General features: G+C 45.0%; 1 gene segment (V, D, J or C); it reads right to left on the reverse strand.

Moving 5' to 3' along the window:
- Positions 1–3,589: 3,589 nt before the first annotated feature.
- On the reverse strand, positions 3,590–6,249 carry LOC132386774 (T cell receptor beta variable 30-like). The segment is given in 2 exon segments: positions 3,590–3,972; positions 6,108–6,249. Coding segments are annotated over 2 exon segments (525 nt in total).
- Positions 6,250–19,589: the final 13,340 nt, after the last annotated feature.

A 19,589-nucleotide genomic window follows, 5' to 3' on the forward strand; every position in this document is an offset into this window, starting at 1 on the left:
CCGTGGGCCCAGATCATAAGTCCGAGGAACACAAACATCCCTGTTCAGAAACGTTCCTTCTGATAATGAGCGAGTCTTGTGCTCAGCTGCCATTTATCACATTTGTAAAGGCAGAGAGAGCCAGGAAGAGATGCCACGCCCATTTTAGAAGAAAGACCCACCCTCCACTTACAATTCGACTCTTTATTGGCGGATGAATACAGTATTAACGATTTGTCAATCGCTTTTCTGTTTTTGTTCTGTAGTAATCCAGTACACTGTAAGTTTGACTATCGTTAGTTAATAGAAATTTTCATTGCAATATTTTCAGCGTTCACCGCCAGCGACCCGGGTTCAAATCCCGCCGCTGGCTGTAAAGGAGTTTATCGGCTCTCCTGGTGAACGCCTGGCTTCCCACCGGGTATCGAAAGCACTTGTGTAAACAAATAAAAAAAAACATGATCCTCACATTGCTGCCCTGATTGTCCAAGAGGCAGTAGTCTCTGTTGTGCAGATCACGACAGTCTCCTCAACACGGATCCGTTCTTGGCTGGCAAGCTGCAGGGGGTCGATGGCTGATCTGGCCACGGTCGGAGGTGAGACAGGATCAGCCTCGACAGAGTCTTCATGATATGACAGTTCACGGCCACTGGACGGTAGTCATTCGAGACTTTAAGTTGGCCGTTGTTGGCTACTGTGACACGCATGATGTTTCCACGCTTTCAACCCTGAGAATCCAGTTGGAAATGCGATGGGAAACTCCACACAGCCACTGAGCAGGTTCCCCCAGGAACTTGGGAGATCACAACTTGAGAACACAATGCTTTGCCCTGTCCGAGTCTCCCCAGAGACCTTCTCACCTGCTCAGTAGTTTTGGTGAACTGGGGATTTGGTGGAAGGTGTGGCTGTTGTTTCCCATCGGGACGTTCGGAGTTGGGATCAGGAGTTGTGGATGGCAGGTGCAGGGCAGGGAGGGGGTCTGGCTTAGAAGAGAGCATTTGGCAATTCACTTGACTTGCATATCGTTCATGCAGATCAAAGCATTGAGGTCGTAACATGATACATGATAATAAACAACTGGATTGCAGGTCGAGAATAACTTGCAAGATCCTACCCAGTTTGAGTGGTAGGTCAATTCTGTATGCGTTCTTCGTCTTAGTACAGCAGTGAGTACGCTGTCCTTGAGCAAGTGGTGCGGACTGAAGCATTTGTGTTTTCTTCCCGACGGAAGGGGGTGGTAGGAAATATTGGGCTGAATGGAAACTAGAATGTGCCGGCTGCTTTACCGTGGCAGTGGGATGTATAGGTAGAGTCTGTGGAGGGCAGGCTATATCTCCTGATGTGCTGAGCCGTGTTTTAACAGGCCATGATACATCCACGGATATGGTTATACATGGGCTGATGTGCCTGCATGGCACGCAAGCTAACGATTTTTATTATGTTTGAGCACTGGTAGTTAATTATCGTCTATACTGTTGGCACCACGGTCTTGTAGGACTTTTCGACCGGGCAGGAACCTAAGATGTTGCGGGAGCAGTTAACCCAGCGTAACAATAACACAGCTCTCCTCCATCTACCTGAGGTAAAACAGCTACCATTTCGGACTTTGTACCCGGAGCTAAAATAGGGATTTCTGCAGTTAATTTTGTTCATTTCGCCGGTAACGGATCAGAATCTGAAAGCTGAACAGGAACTGCCTCAGCTGGAGGTGGTAATTAACATCCGGTCTCTCTATCAGTTTTGGGGGAACCCTTTCAAAGCTGGTCCGTGGACCTAGAGCGCTCTCTACAGTCGCCGTGGAGGAAACACTCACCAAACACAAGTTTATTCGATTACAATTGATTTCTAAAACTAATTATTTCGTTCTAAGTTTCTACTACAAACTCTGTTGATCTGTGAGGCAGAGGAGACTGGAATGTTGCAAGCGGGTGGTGATCTCAGCAGATCAGAGCAGGTAGAAGGTGGAACACCACAACACATGAACTGGCCCTCTGAATTGAGATTCGAGTCAAAGAAAGGTAGGGCTCAGAAACAAACGCTTCGGACTACATAGCTGTGCCGAACTATGTAACATGCCTAATATCATTGCCCAATCCCCGGATCAGATGCCCTCCATAGCTCTGCCACACATGTACCAAAAGCACCTTCTCTGAAACGTTGATATCGGAATCTCATGCTCCATTTGTGCGCTGGTCCTTCATCATTCCCTGACTGAAGACGCTTCCTCTCATGCTCCGCTTAAGCATTTCGACTCTCACCCTTTGCGCAGTTCCTCACGTTGCCCCATCCAGCCTCTGTGTAAAGGCCTGCTTGCATTTACTCTAGCTATATCCGTCATACACGGCCAGGTGGCGCTCGTGAGTCTTGGACCGGAGCCCGCCGAGGAGAAGGAACACTCTGATTTTACACCTCCGCTGCCTTCCGGCCATGCGCACCCATGGGAACGGCTTCGGGGGTAAGCCCCGAGGAAGAAATCCGGAGCCGGCGTCCCTAAGGAAGCTTGATGTTGTTTGCAGCTTGACTCTGGCAACCTGTACGACGACAACTGCTGTCAAGCTGTAGCGGCGCTTGCCCTTCCCTGTTACTACATCAGAGACGTGAAGAAGCCGCTGCATGGACAACAGCCGGTTCTTCAAATCCTCCCGCCGAGGTTTGCGCCCTGGAGTGGATGCAGTTCGCCAGAGAAGCGTACCAGTGATCCCCTGGGATCTGCGGCTACGACTATTATTACTACTTCTCCTCATCCTCATAATTGTGTATCCCTCTATCAAATCCCCCCTCAGCTTTCTGCATTCCAAGCAATAAACTCCAAACCTATTCAATCTTTCCTTATAACTGGGGTCCTGGAGTCCCGGCGACGTTCTTGTATATTTTACTTTCAAACGCGCATAGGTCGTTCCGCAGGTATGTAAAGGAGTCGGTACAGAAAACTGTAAATTAGGGCTCTCCAACGTCTTTCTCAACTTCAAGATATCTGGGAACCAATCGTCACCACAGCTTGTTTTGTCGTCCAACCTCTTGTTTAGTTGTCTGTTCTCGTTTCAGTCACACCTCGTGATTCAAGCCTCGGATCCTCCAGCACTTGGGTCCAGACAGTCTCTCGCCAGTGAGGGAATAGCCACGAATCCGCGTCAGCCATTTTACTTTCTCAGAACCCTGGCAAACGTGCGGAGGCGTCCCCCGTTGAATTTGCTTCTGGTTTGCAATTAGCACGCACAGCAGTTCCCCACACCGTCTGCACCACGCCATCCTCTCGCAGTCCCCATCGGACAGGAAGTAGGGAAGGTGAAAGTCCTCACAGGATTAGGGTCAGGAACAATGACTTCCCTTCAACCATTCTGCAAACAGACCGGCACGAATGGAACAATTTGTCAAGCAATGGACTCCGTATTTTTTCGTTTTTTTTCAAATGTGTGGTGAACTGCATGGATTGTGTATAATTACAGTTTAATTGACTTTTCTTTCTGGTGAGTCTTGTGTCTCTGATGCAGCTGGAAGTTTCTTTTTCACTGCGCATGTGCAGAGACGGTTTTGGGCGGATGGCAAGAAACTCAGCCACGGGATGTTGCTTCTCGAAATTAAGTTTCACTTCTCCATGTTGCGAATAATCTTACAGCCCTCCAGCTGGCTTCCGCTCCCCTGACTCTCGCTTCTGATGGGTTTTTGTAGCGCTCCTGGATCTGTCGGCGCCGCTGTGAGTACTCCAGGCGCAGAGAAGCAAGGCCGAGTGACTGACTTGCAGCTCGGAGAGGTTCAGGAGGAACAGCGTTTCCTCGGGTCGCACGGCGGTGAATCCATCGACAGCCTCCTGCGGTGTGACCGAACCCGGGCTCACGGAATAAAACAGGTTCCGAAGCTGCTCTCCCGCCCGCTGCCGGTACCAGAACATACTAAAGGCACCGCTGCCCGACAGAGTGCATCTCAGTGTCACGGTGTCTCCTGGAGAGCCGCTGTAGGCCACTGGAGTCTGCCGGATGGTCTGCGAGCTCGCCGCTGGGGAAGGATGTCGGGGAAAAGAAGTATCAGTGAACAGGCAGTGTTGGACGGTGGGGTCTGGAGAGACAGTTTCGGCGCGGTGGGGAAAAGGGATCCACAGGGTTCGGAAAGATGGGTAGTAAATTTGGCAAAGAAGACATAAAGAGACAAGACATCGTAGAATTGGAATGAACTGTGTGCAGTGTTCCAGTCTGCGTATCCTCCCCCACCCCGGCCTGGCCCAGTCCCAAACGTCAGGAGCACGGTGCAGAGTTACCGTCTCCATATCTCTCCCTGCGCCAGATTCGCACCGTGCACTCGAGATGGAACAGTGCAGAGCAAGAAAAAGCTTGATGAAATTCTACGTAATCGAGTCTGCCGGCACGTGTTCCATGGCCCTTTCTTGTCTCTCTATTCACGGGTCTATCTAAATAATTCTTCAAAGTAACCATCAAACACCCACTGTGATTACAAAAGTGGACATGGAAATCTCCTTTTAACATTCCCTCTCTCCCTTTAAACTCCGGCCCTCTGACATCTCCGCAGTCACTGTGGTTGTCCGCCCTGATAAGTTTACAGACCTCAATCACTATCCTTCCACCGCCGAATCCACTGCTTGTCTAACATCTAATTAAAGCTAACCAGTTTCGTGACAACATATTGGGAATCCGTTCACAAAAACAAAAAAATAAATAAAACAAAATTTAAAAAACTACAACAGTACATTGGATTATTCCTACAAATGCGGCGAGAAGAATTGTCACACTATTTCAAAAGTTGCCTCGACATAAATAAAAAAAATGCACCCTTGCACTCTGAATTTCAGATATTTACCTTTACAACTTCAACTGCTAAAGATCCTTCTCGCTTCCATGGCCACTTTTGAATCTCAATATGGACGGACACTAAATTTCATCTGTCCTACGTCTCTCGCCATGGACAATGACCCTTGATTCATGCATCTGAACTCCTTAAATGAAGCGAACAAACGATAAGCAAATTAAATCTTTGCAAACATTCTTACGCTGAACGAAAAGCACCGTCGCGATTAGCAGTATCAATCGCTCAGTCGACATTTGTTGTTTCATCTTCAAGTAAGATGGCAGACTATACGCCACCAGCCCCTTTATTACGACTCTCGTCATGTGATTGGCTGTTTTACTCCTATGTCTCTGATTGGAGGAATGTGCGCAGAATCGGATCGATGGAGACCGGATGTCCAGGTGCTGCAGTGGAAACAGGGGGCACTCCGTATCCATACGGGGATCATCTCAGCGATAACCCCTGCGGCAATTTATAGCAAATTGCACATCTTACTGGTTTGCAATAAACTCACTTGATATTAAACAACAATTTAGTACGGGAGATCCCCTCTTTGAAATTAATAAGAGAACAGCAGAGTAGCTGTTAGCGCGACACCATTACAGCTCGTCCTGAGTTCATGGTGAATTTCAGACGGCATCTGTGAGATTTTGTACTTTCTCCACGTGAACCACGTTGGTTTCCTCCCACCTCCCGAAGGCGGACCGTTTGGTAGGTTGATTGGTCATTCTATTGTCCTGTAGTTAAGCTAGACGGGCCACCCGGCTCGTTCGGTCGGAAGGGCCAGTTGCACGATGTAATTCTAGATAAATAAATCATATTAAAGTACGAGGGGATGGTGCGACGTTAAGAATTTTCAGACTCTTATTTGGAGTCAAGATCAAAGTTCAGTTGTGCACAAGTACATCTGAATCAGTTTATTACCCGTCTGTGAAACATTCCAGGATTGATTGTGATTCAATGCCAAGCATAAAGCACAGGGCAGGATCATTACAGACAACACAATAGCAACCAGCAGTTTACAAGGCGTGTGCAAACAACGATTAACAGAACGGTCACGTGTGCAAACGTCAGCAAACAACTCTCACCGCCCACTTATCCAGTGTGCATGAAGTGATCCGAGCAGAAAGGATGAATGGTCGATGCTTGATAAACTGATAACGCAAGGGGGGAGTGGAAGCTGGGTGGGTGGGATGGACAGTGCAACAACACGAGACAGCGGTTTTACCATGTTAGGAGTTTGATGTGATCTAGAATGTCAACGCCGCTTGTTTTGAGGCTCCAAATCACAGGATGTCAAGAGTCTGTAGAGGGTTGTAGAATCAACTCACTCGGTGCATCCAGCAAGAGCCCAGCGAGAGCTGTGGAAAAAGCCAGCCTCAGCAGGGACTCAATCATCCCCAATAGTCTGGATATTGTTAGGAGATGAGCATCGCGCCCACCAGCTCTGAGAACCCGCGCCACCAGGGTCATGTCTTCGTCTCCTTGCCAACATCGGGCAGCAGGTAGAGGAGACCGAAGACCCGTACTTAACGATTCCGGAACAGCTTCATACACCGCACCAGCAGATTTATGAAGATTCATGAACTCATGAAAAGTGATTTGTTATTACCCTTTTACTCTCCGTCTCTCTGTCTGTCGTGTCTGTCTGTCTGTCTGTCTGTCTGTGTCTCTCTCTCTCTCTCTCTGTCCCTCGCTCTCTACGACATTAAATAACATTTTGTAGTAACATCCGGTGTCACTGTCCCTCTCTCTTTCTCACTTTCACTGTCTCTCTCCATCTGTCTATCTCTTTCTCTGCGTCCTGTCAGCGACATGAGCCTGCGTTTCGTTCTGCTTTCTCCATAACTGCGTGGGTCTCCTCAGTGTCGTTCGATTTCCTCCCATAGTGCAAAGACGTAAGAGTTGATTAATCAAATGGTCACGTGGGAGAAATTGTCCTGCGCGTATCCGTTGGGCTGGTAGGATTGCTGTATCGCCAAAGAAAGTAAAAGATAACAATTTATCCAGGAATTTTAAAAGAAATCATTTTAGAATTAATAGAAATACGTCATCACTTCTTCCAGTTGACAAAAGCAGGCCAGTCCTGGATCTGTCACTGTGACACAATCGTGTAAGACGTGAGCCCGATATATTACCACCTCGAGGAAGAACAAATGTACTTCAATACAGCCGAGGAAACAGGGAACGGTTTTCAAAGGGAGGTCCACCTCTTGAAGCTCTGCGAGGTACAGCAAGCGCAGAAGAGGACGGCCGATTGAGAGGGCGAGGGTTCCTTCATTTCCAGTGACAAGCACGTATCACTGAACATCTTGGCCGTGTATCCGACAGGCGTGTAGGTGCTGATGGAGACTTGCCCAGCGGAGGTTAACAAGAGATCCAGTGTCCACACATTCTCTACCAGTACCAGCGTGCATGCGAAGTGCGTCTTCCCGCCAGCTCCAATCGAGGGGCAAGAATGTATTGATTAAGTAGCGAAGGGCCACTAATTACAGTTTGGTCCGAAAAGGGTGTTCAACTGTCTTGAGTCAACTCAGAGGTCTCCCCTCCCATTCTCCGTCAACACTCACTTCTCTACGCCTATTTCGATCTCCATTACCCTCGTCCTCCCTTACATACATCCCTGTCCCTGCCATTCCATCTATCCCCTGCAACCCTCCGCTTCTCAGTAACCTCTCCCTCCCCTACATAGCCCGGTTATTGTGATCTCCCCCTCCAATACGCTGCTCACCATCTCCGTCAGACCCTCCCTCTCGTACATAGGCCCCGTTTCCGCTATTTTCCCTCCACTATATCCCTCCCCGAATCCGTAATCTCCTCCTACACCGACGGTCACACCGGCCTCCATGACCGGCTCCCTAACCATTACCTTGTCTGCTACTTTTATTTTCCAGTGTCTGCAGTATCTGTTCTGTCGAAAAATATAGGTTTAACAGGAGGGGGAAAATGCGATGAAGCTTCTCTACACACGGGAAGTGGCTGATGCAATTACATTTACAATGCCGAGTAGTATTCAGGGACAGCACGGTTGACGTGACGGAATGGCATCGCCAGCGAGCCTCGTTCAGTTTTATAAGGAATTCCAACGTTCTACTCTGGACCGCGTAAATTTCATGCGGGTGCTCCGGTTTCATCTCACATTCCGAAGACATAAATGGTAGTAGGTTATTTGGTCACCCAGGGGTAATTGGACGATGTTGGTTCACTCTGCTGAATCTGTAAAAAAGGCTCTGAGATGGGGAAGGATTAGAGAGATATCGCTTCCAGACTGAACGTATAGCTTCTTGGTGAAATGGTGAAAATTTAGGAGTAACATGTTCAGACAGAGAGAGGTATGTACATGGAATTAGCTAAAAATACCACAACTATTAGAACAACCACACCGGAATTTCCCAGTAGTTCCGGCAGCGTCCACAGACAGTGGAACAAACATGAGCTCTTAGTTGTAAAGTAAATAAAATGATAAAGATCTAAATTGAATTGAATTGACATTATTTCTTACATCCTTCACAAACATGAGGAGTAAAAATCACTCAAGTCATAGAAACATAGAAACATTAAAAATAGATGCAAGGAGAGCGCCATTCGGCCCTTCGAGTCTGGACCGCCATTCAGTATGATCATGGCTGATCATCCAACTCAGAACCCTGTACCTGCTTTCTCTCCATACCCCCGATCCCTTTAGCCACAAGGGCCATATCTTACTTCCTCTTAAATATAGCCAATGAACCGGCCTCAACTGTTTCCTGTGGCTGAGAATTCCACAGATTCACCACTCTCTGTGTGAAGAAGTTTTTCGTCATCTCGGTGCTAAAAGGCTTCCCTTTAATCCTTAAACTGTGACCCCTCGTTCTGGACTTACCCAAAATCGGAAACAATCTTCCTGCATCTAGCCTGTCCAAACCCTGCAATCCTTAGGAACTAATCCAGAATATGAGGAGTTTAGAAAAAATATCGCTAATGCAGCCACTGTTTCTTGGGCTACTTCCTTAAGCATTCTGGAATGCAGACCATCTGGCACTGGGGATTTGTCTGCCTTTAATCCCTTCAATTTAACTAACACCACTTCCTTACAAACATTTATTTCCCTCAGTTCCTCCATCTCACTAGACCCTAGATCCCTTACTATTTCCGGAAGATTGTTTATGTCCTCCTTAGTGAAAACAGAACCAAAGTAGTTTTTCATTTGCTCTGCCATGAATTTGCTCCCTATGATCAATTCGCCTGTTTCTGACTGTAAAGGACCTACATTTGTCTTGACCAATCTTTTCCTATTCACTTAGCTATAAAGTCTTTTAGTCAGTTTTTATGTTCCCTGCCACCTTTCTCTCATAATCTTTTTTTTTTTCCTTTTCCTAGTTAAGACCTTTGTTCTCCTCTGCTGGTCTCTGAATTTCTCGCAGTCCTCAAGTGTGCCGCGTTTTTTTGCTAATTTATATGTTTCTTCTTTGGACTTGATACTATCACTAATTTCCCTTGTCAGCCACGGGCGCAGTGGTTTAGTCCCTGATTTATTCTTTTGCCAAACTGGGATGAACAACTGTTGTAGTTCATCCATGCGATCTTTAAATGCTTGTCATTGCATATCCACTGTCAACCCTTTAAGTATCATTTGCCAGTCTATCTTAACTAATTCACGTCTCATACCTTCAAAGTTACCCTTCTTTAAGTTCAGAATCTTTGTATCTGAATTAGCTATGTCACTCTCCATCTTAATGCAGAATTCCACCATATTATGGTCACTCTTACCCAAGGGGCATCGCAGGAAAAGATTGCTAACTAACGCTTCCTTATTGCTCCTTCTAACGGCCTGGTAGAAGAAGCTGCCCCGAATCCAATTGGTACCGCTTTCAGGATGGGAGCAGTTGGAATAGATTGTGTTTGGGATGGCCGTCCTTGTTAATGTCCTCAATCATGGGAAGTTCACAACTGCAGACGCGCTGAGCTGTCCACACCACACTATGCAGAGTCCGACGATTAAGCGAGTTACAGTTCCCATACCAGGCAGTGGTGCAGCCAGTCAGCATGCTGTTAATTGTGCCCCTGTAGAAAGTTGTTTGGATTTGGGGGCCCATACAAAACTTCCTCATCCGACTAAGAATCAGAGAGGTCTTGGGGCCCGAGTCCATAGGTCGCTCAAAGCAGCTGTGCAGGTTGACCCTGTGGTTAAGAAGGCGTGCGGTGCATTGGCCTTCACCAATCGTGGGATTGAGTTTAACAGCCGAGAGGTAATGTTGCAGCAATATAGGAATCTGGTCAGAACCCACGTGCTCAGCTCTGGTCGCGTCACGACAGGAAGGACGTGGAAATCATAGGAAGGTTGCAGAACGGATTAACAAGGATGTAACCTGGATTGGAGAGTATGCCTTATGAGAATAATTTGAGTGAACTCTGCCTTTTCTCCTTGGAGCGACGTATTTGGGAGGTGACCTGAGCGAGGAGTATAACATGATGAGAGGCATTGATTGTGTGGATAGTCGGAGGTTTTCTTTCCCCAGAGCTAAATCGGGTAATACAATGAAGGCACAGTTTAAATTGTTTGTAAGTAGGTACAGAGGAGATGTTAAGAGATGTAGGTGGTACCAACATATACCGAGACTTCTGGCTCCTCACCCAGAGTGTCGTGAGCACGACCCGGGACTTCCCTGACCATGGATCCTGGGAATAACATACAGTCCGGATTTCTCTTCAGTTCCACGGAATCTCGTGTTTTAGTGAGGTGTTTTACTTTGGTAGGGCAAATGCAAACAGAATGTCGCCCTAACAAGTGTCTTTCAACAGGGAGATCCTGGGGTACAAGCTCATAGATCCTTGAAAATGGCTGTGCAGGTCTATATGTTGGTTAAGAAGCATTATGGTGTGCCTGCTTTTATTAGTCAAGGCACTGACTTCAAACGTCAAGATGTTATGTTGCAACGTTATAGAAATCTCGTCAGTCTGCTTTTTGAGAATTACAGCGAGTTATGGTAGCCCCACTACAGGAAGAAATCTGAAGAGTGGAAAGGGTTCTGAGGAGATTCACCAGGAAGCTCACAGCTTTAGAAAAAATGTGCGATCATGGGAAGCTGGGGAAACTTCGTTGTTTTCTCAGGCGCAGCGGAGGATGAGGAGAGATCTGAAAGACCGTAACGCCATAAGATACAGGAGCACAAATAGCCCATTTGGCCCATCGAATCTGCTCCGTCATTCAAGTCTGGGCTCCTCCAATTCTTCCAGTCATCCTCGCTCCTCTGCCTTCTCCCATTACCATTTTATATCTACCTAATCAAGAAACTATATATCTCTACTTTAAATGCATTCAATGACTTGGCCTGCACAGCCGTTCGTGGCAAGAAATTCTGCAGATTTACCTCCTTGTGACTAAAGTAATTTCTCCTGCATCTCAGTTCTAAAAGCATGTCCTTCAAGCTTTCTTCTCCGAGAATCCCCTCCCTTGGAGAACACCTGTCATATCCACTCTGTTCAGGCCTTATCACATTCCTACTGGTTCTATAATATCCCCTCTCCTTCTCCTGAACTCCAGGGAACACAGCCCAAGACCTGACAGACGTTCATCTTACGGTAACCCTTTCTTTCCTGGAAGCAAGCTCGTGAATCTACTCTGACACCTCCCCAATGGAGGTTCATAAGATTATGAAAGGTGTAGACATGCAGAACTCTTTTCCCAGGATTTAAGTAGAACGTCAGGGTTATTTTTATTTTACTCAGATAATCAACAGATGTAATAATCAGAGAGGATTCATTAATTCTGTCTTGGTCATGTTCGCGTTTGGAAAATATTGGAAAGATGTCTCCCAATGTATCTCGGTACTTTTTTTAAAGTGAATTTTAAGCACAATCCTTTGACTGCCTTATTTGGTATTTTTGAGGAGAGTTATAAGTTTGGAGCCTTCTCATTTGCGGTTACTGGCTTTTATTTCTATTTGTCTTGGAGAGCGATGCTGCTTAAATGGAATGATGTCCCCCCACTACGCCACACACACATGCTTAATGGTTATACGATGTTATGTCATGTTTAAATCTCGAGAAATTTCGTTGTTCGATTTCTGATTCAAACATCTATGGGGACACATTCTGAACTATTTTAATAATCTTTGAATTATTATTGTTATAGATTTGGGCTATTATACCAAAGCACTACCTGGTACAGTGCTCATTTTTTCTCTTTTTTTCACCCAACTTTTTCTTGATAGTGGGTGTAGGTTTTCTAAATAATATAATTAACCATATAATTATTGTATTTCAGAAATCAATTTATTTTATTTGATTGATCATGATCAATGATTGCATCAGTGTGATTTATATATACTGCATTTTTTGCTAACTTATTTTGATGTATAAAAATATACTTATGAATTTTGTATTTGTGTATATGAAATTTAATAAAATATTTGAAAGAGAATCAAGGATGGCAGGAATGCCCTATCTGGTCTGGTGGGAAAGGCTAATACATTAGAGCCTTTAAAAGGAAGTGTCGATAGACGTACAGATGTTATGAAGAAGGAGGGAAGTGGACATGCAATATGTGAAAAGGATTCTTTTTTCGGTGTTTTTGATTTGCTTCTTAGCTAGTGAGTCTCCGGACTGTAGGCCGAACTGCCTGTTCCTGTGTTGTACGCTCCTGTATAAAGTTGTAAATTACGTTGAGCAAATCGGAAACCGTTAGGCTTTCCGGAAAAATAGAGATGCCACACACGCAGCTGTATTCTGTATTTTTCAGGGGTTCGCGGTCCCGAAACCGTTGCTCGGTGGCACCTGTACTTTGAAGTTTTTTTTTATCGAAAGGATAGACGCGTCGGAGCTTCTACAGCAATAAAAAATTCGGGCCGGTGCTGGCACTTATCGCAGAAATTTAGATCATTTACCAGAAAGATACGAGGGTGAGAGTGTTCGGACATTTCTCGGAGACATTTCCTGCTCTCAGTCTTAAAGAATACAAATGGAGAACAGATGGCCACAGACAAAGCTGGTGATGTCGCGCCAGATGAACAACGAGTTTGGTTCCCCAGGTGCAGTGCAAGGAATACACACACACGCACACACACACACACACACACACACACACACACACACAACACATAAATAGATAATAGATATGGATATAGATATGCAGTTGTCAGATAGACAGATAGAGAAACAGGCAGACAAGTACAAACACGCACACATATACACACACACACACACACACACACACACACACACACTTATAGATAGATAGATAGATAGATAGATAGATAGATAGATAGATAGATAGATAGATACATAGATAGATAGATATTGATATCGATATAGACAGGTAGTCAGTCAGACAGATGGACTAACAGAGGAATTAGATAGAGGCAGACAGACATATATAGATAGATCGACAAGTTGATCGATAGACCGATGGAATGACACATGGATATATAGATAAAAAGAGGGACCAATAGACAGTAAGGCAGATATATTAGATAGACAGATGCAAAAGTAGGTATTAAATATACAATAGCAGAAAATATTAATGTTTATTAATTAATATTAATATTTAATATTAATGTATTAATGAAAATATTAATAGCTGAAAATGTTAATGTTTACTAATTAATATTAATATTTAATATTAGTATTAATGAAAATGTTAATGGGTTACTAAGCGTCAGTAATGTCGCCATGGAGACCGGTGGGAACATTTGGATTCTTGGAATTTCGGGAGTCAAGGATTCCTCTGAATGTGCCGCGGTTATGAAACCGTTGCCACTGAGGGCATGAGTGGAAGTGGGACGGGAGGGTGGGGAAGGTAGGTTGGAGGTTATGTTTGGCGATAGGCTTTTGCAGTATTTGTTTGTCTGCCTTCACTGCTGTGGTGATATCGCTTGCGCAGAAATACACAGCCGTGTCCCCGGGGAGCAGCCCAGTCAGGTTAGGATGGTAGGAATCGTCTGACCCCCCTGACTGCTGACAGTCTGTTCCTGAATCCTTCGGATATCTCCGGGGCGTTATTCCTATAGGCGGTGATCAGGAGCTCCAGCCCCTGGTTGGGAGCCTGTCGATACCAATAGGTCCTGGGGTGGGTATCTGGCACAAAACAGGATATCATCACCGAGTCCAGTTCGTGTTCTGTGAGGAATCGGTCTTTTTGGAAAACTAATTCACTCTGTGCCCCTAGAAAGGTTAAAATCGACCATCAAAATAATTTCCTATTAACGTATCTCAATGATAGATAGATAGATAGATAGACAGACAGATAGATAGATAGATTGATAGATAGATAGATAGATAGATAGATAGATAGATAGATAGATAGATAGATAGATAGATAGATAGATAGATAGAAATATAGATAGATAGATAGATAGATAGATAGATAGATAGATAGATAGATAGATAGATAGATAGATAGATAGATAGATAGATAGATAGATAGATAGATAGATAGATAGATAGATAGATAGATAGATAGATAGATAGATAGATAGATAGATAGATAGATAGATAGATAGATAGATAGATAGATAGACATTCAAACATGCAAACGAACAGATAGATACAGATATGCATACTTACATACATCGATCGCCAGAGCGTTCTGGTTTAATAGATAGATAAATGGATTGGCGAGAACTTAGATAAGAAGATAGACAAGCAGTCAGTTAGATAGGTAATGATATTTAAAACATAAACCAATCCGCAAGCGCACTAAAAAGATAAATGGACAGGTGGAAGTAAATGGAGACGGACAGGAGAATATCAGAGGAAGGGTTAAAGATGGAAAAAAGTTTAAAAAAAGTTGTCGAGCTGAGTGACGTTATGCAATTACAAACGATGAGTACACAGGGAAAAGAGATAGGGACAGGTAAAGGGGATGATAGAAGAGAGAAGAAGTTGGCGAAAGCATACATAAAAAACGTGAGGACGGAAAGCCAGTGCGATAGTGAGTGACTGTGAGAAGTAAAAGTGCAGAAAAAGCTGAAACAAAACAGGCCCGTTTCATGAAACACTCACCATGAAATAACGTTATCATCCCCAGTAAGAGAAACATGACTATGTCGACGTTTCACTCTTGCCATTGAGAGTGTCAAGGAGGGGAACGGGCTTTCAAACTAGTTTACATTGCCCAGCTGACTGTACACCTGGAGTCAGTATCCACGCCCCCTGTCGATGATTGACAGATCATCATGCGCTGCATCGGCAAGTAGTTACGCCCAAACTCTCATTGATCGATGGAATTAAACTCCGCCCATAGACAGTAGTTTGTGAAAGGGGGTGTATTCGGCACAGGGATAGCAACCACATCTCGTAAAAGCCTTGTGTGAATTAAAAAGTTAGGAAATTGGTTGGTGAAGTACATGCAGGTTTGGACAATAGTGAATCTGATAGGTGAGGACAGAAGAAAGGAAAGGGGATGGAGAACCAGAGGGAGGTGAAAAGAGGGATCGTGACAGGGAAATGAGAAAGGAGAATGGTGAAAGGGGTAGCATTACCAGATGGAGTGAGGCAGTCAGAAAGTCTACTGACGGAGGTAAGGTACATGATAGACGGGCAGATATACGGAGAATGTGACGAGGTAGGCTTCATGTTTCCCTCATTTGAACTGATATTATTACGTTTTGATGGGCAGAATGGATTGCATTTCCCGTCTCCGGGTGCAACCTCTAACTAATTCCGTGTCCCAACAGCGCCCTCTGCCGCACAAATTCTTAACGAAAATACGCGTGAGGACGTGATTGATTGATTGGTTGATTCCTTCATTCACCATTATACCGTGGTTCGTTTTCGTATCACTCCGGATATAATATTACACACTAAAGAAGAAAGAACAACTTAAAGGGTTCCACGTAAAGGTAACATGCAAAACCCATGTCCATAAATCTATAAGTCGTAGATCTGGGTTGAAGGTGAATGGTGTTCCAGGGGCTTTAAAATGATGGGTTATTACAAAGAGTAATACAGTCGGTGGGAGGTGCACACAAAATTACCAGCGTCGGAATGACATCTGGGCAGGTACATGGAAAGGGAAGGTTTTGCGAAAAACGCGCCAAATTCAGACTGACACTACGGGCTACGGTCGGAGAGTTGGACTGCGGAGAGGAACGGGGCCGAGGGGCTGCATCTTCACCACCTGGAACATGACTCCGGGAAATTGCCATTTCCTTCCGGAGTAGACGATCAGACAATGTGTCGTAAGCAGGAGATCGATTGGCAATTGGGGTACGGAAAGTCGCGACGTCATATCCGGGAACACGTTCGAGGAGAGAGCTCAGTGGAGGAAGCGAACAGGGCATTTGTTATCGAACAGCGCTGCAGGATCGCGATGTGTTTACCACCAGACGTGCCTCTTGTCTGTCTGGCTTTATTCCTGACACTTTTGCAAAATTGTGAGTTTTTTGTTTGATATATTATTTTCTCACACCGGGTCGAACCGGCCGATTCAAGGAAGGTCCCAGATATGATGTTAAATCGCGGAATATTATGCCGTGTCATCGACTTGACCATGAATTCCTTTCTCTTGCATGTCACTGCAGGTCTGTCGGCTGCACCAACAGTGGTCCAGATCACTACCGCGGCTACTATTGGGCCTGGAGAACAGTTCAGTTTTCAGTGCAGTTTGGAGGGAGGCGGCATGGGCAGCTACACCATGTTCTGGTACCGGCAAGTCGGGACGAGTCTGGAGTGGGTCTGCAACGAGTTCGGCTCGTGCGACGAACCCTTTAAACTTCGGTTCGCCACCAAGCTCGAAGCTGCACAGAACGGCTTCACTCTGCAGCTCAACAGCTGCGAGGAGACGGACTCGGCGACCTACTTCTGCGCAGCGAGGCTCGGCGGCGGCGCACGTCTACGGCCGCCTCAGACAAAAACCTGCCAGTGATTCGGAAAACAGTCAGCCCATCGAAGCCCCTTGCCACCCGCTTCCTCTGCGTCCGTCGAAAACGCCTCCAAGATTTTTTTCTCTCGGTCTCCCCGCACACGCATGTTCATCTAAAGTTCATTTGCACGAAACGCTCGGAGGACAAAGCAAAATCCATTTTAAGGCACTCCGCCGTCGGTGGTTTTAACTTTCTATTACAGTTCGTCCAATAACTGTCGGTACCGATGGACTAAATTTCAGAGATTGAACAATTCCTGCCTATTCATTGATTGATTTAGATTATTATAATAGTTAGATAATAATAATAATAATAATAATAATAATAATAATAATAATAATAATAATAATAATAATAATAATAATAATAATAATAATAATAATAATAATAATAATAATAATAATAATAATAATAATAATAATAATAATAACAACAAATCTTACGGCCCTAATATATCCGAGCAGAATTCACCTATTTGGTCCAGCGAGCCTATTCCGCCATTTCATCAAGGTTGATCCAAATTTTCCCTTTCAGCCCCAATCTCCCGCTTTCTCCTGTGATCCAGTCACGCCCAAAGCAAGAATGTATCAACAGCTGCCTTAAATAATTCAAAAGATTCGCCACTCTCTCTCTTTCTGAAGGAATTCCTTCTCACGTCCATTCAAAAAGGACGCCCTTCTACTTTGACACTGTGTCTCTTGGTCTGAGATTGTTGCACCTTTGGAAACATCCTCTCCACGTTCACTCTATCACGGCGTTTTGCCATTGGGTAGTTTTCAATCGGAATATTCCTCATTCTTTTGAATTTCTGTGAATTCAGGCCCAAAGCCATCAAAGCCTCTTTAAATGACAAACCTTTTATTTTTGGGATCATTTTCCTGAAACTCCTTTGAATCCTCTCCAGTTCCAGCAGGTCTTTTCTTTTCAAAAACAAGGTACCGGCAACTACACACGATACACCACATGAGGTCTCACCAGCGCTTCACGAAGCCGCAACATTATATCCTTCCATTTACATTCTTGTACTCTTGAAATAAATGCTATCATCGTATGTGGCTCCCTCAGCACGGAATGCACCTAAATGAAACTTGAATGAGCCCTCAACAATGCCCTTTGCGCCTCAGGTTTTGGCATACCCTCTCCATTTAGAAAATAGACTGCAATTTTATTCATTCCCTCAACATGCACACATACCGACACTATTCTCCATCTTCGACTTCTCTGTTTATTGTTCCAATCCTGTCCAATGGTAGCCTGTCTCCCGCAGTATAGGAATGTCCTCTACACATCTACTCTATTTGTGACCTGTTATACTGGACTCCCCCACTACAGGAAACATCCTCTCCACATCAACTCCATATACTCACTTGTTCGAGTGTTCCCTATTATAGGAAACATCCTTTACGCATCCACTCTATCGAAGTCCTCTGGTCCTAAACTCCCCCACTACAGGAAACATCCTCCCCACATCCACTCTATCTGTGTCCTCTAGAGCTAGACTCCCCCACTACAGGAAACATCCTCCCCACATCCACTCTATCTGTGTCCTCTGGAGCTAGACTCCCCCACTATTGGAAACAACCTCTCCACATCCACTCTATCTGTGTCCTCTGGTCCTAGACTCCCCCACTACAGGAAACATCCTCTCCACATCCACTCTATTTGTGTCCTCTGATCCTGGACTCTCCCTCGACAGGAAACATCCTCTCCACTTCCACTCTATCTGTGTCCTCTGGTCCTAGACTCCCCCACTACAGGAAAAATCCTCTCCACATCCACTGTCTGTGTTCTACGGTCCTGGACTCCCCCACTACAGGAAACATTCTCTCCACATCCACTCTATCTGTGTCCTCTGGAGCTAGACTCCCGCACTATTGGAAACAACCTCTCCACTACTCTATCAAAGTCTCTCAATATTCGATAGGTTTCAATTAGATCCCACCTCAGTCGTCTAAACTCCAGCCAGTACAGGCCCAGAGCTATCAAACGCTCCTTATATGTTGACCTTGTCATTCCTTGCATTATTGTCGTCAATCCGCTCTGTACCCTCTCCAATGTCAGCACAAACTATTGAAAATATGGAGCACCAAACTGCTCACAATCCTGCAAGCGAGTCCTCACCAGCGCTTTTTCAATGCACAGCATCACATCCTTGCTTGTATATTCTAGTCCTCCTGATACGAAAGCTAACACTGCATTTGTCTTCCTCACCACCGACTCAACCTGCTAATTAATCTTGAGGAAATCCGGAACGAGGACTCCCAAATCCCATTGCACATTGGATTTTTGAAATTTCTTTCCACTTCGAAAATGATCTATGTTTTTATTCCTTCTTCCAACGTGCATGACCTACTCTTCCCTATACTGTATTCCATCTGCCATTTCTTTGCCCATTCTCCTCATCTGTAGCCTCTTTATTCCACAAAACTACCTGCGTTCCACCTATTTTCGAATCTTCTGCAAACTTTGCAACGAAACCATCAATTCATTTGCATCTCACTTTAAAAGTCTCGGTCCCAACAGTGAAGTTTCGCTTTATTCCCACCTGTTACCCCCTGATAATCCTACTTCATCCACGCTAGAACTTTTACTGTAAGACCACGTGCTCGTACCTTATTAACAACGTCATCCGTGGCGCCCTGTCGAAATGCATGAGCGGTTTTTCCTTTTTTTTATGCTGCTTTTCATTTCTTCAGGAATTCCTAGAAAGCTGTACCCTTGAGGAAACCATGCTGACTACGTCCTATTTTATCAGGTTCTCCAAGTACTCGGAGACCTCATCCTGAATAACGGACGCCAGCACCTTCCCAACACTAAAGTCACACTAACTGGTCTCTAGTTTACGTTGTTCTGTCTCGCTCCCTTCCTGAAGAGCGGAGTGGCATTTACACCGTGAATGTTTGGCAGTGTTGAGGGACGGAGGAGTCTCGCTGGACATGTGTAGGACGCTTAATATATTATTGATGTAGT

The sequence above is a fragment of the Hypanus sabinus genome, unplaced genomic scaffold (genome assembly GCF_030144855.1).
Source record: "Hypanus sabinus isolate sHypSab1 unplaced genomic scaffold, sHypSab1.hap1 scaffold_1303, whole genome shotgun sequence".
NCBI lineage: Eukaryota > Metazoa > Chordata > Chondrichthyes > Myliobatiformes > Dasyatidae > Hypanus > Hypanus sabinus.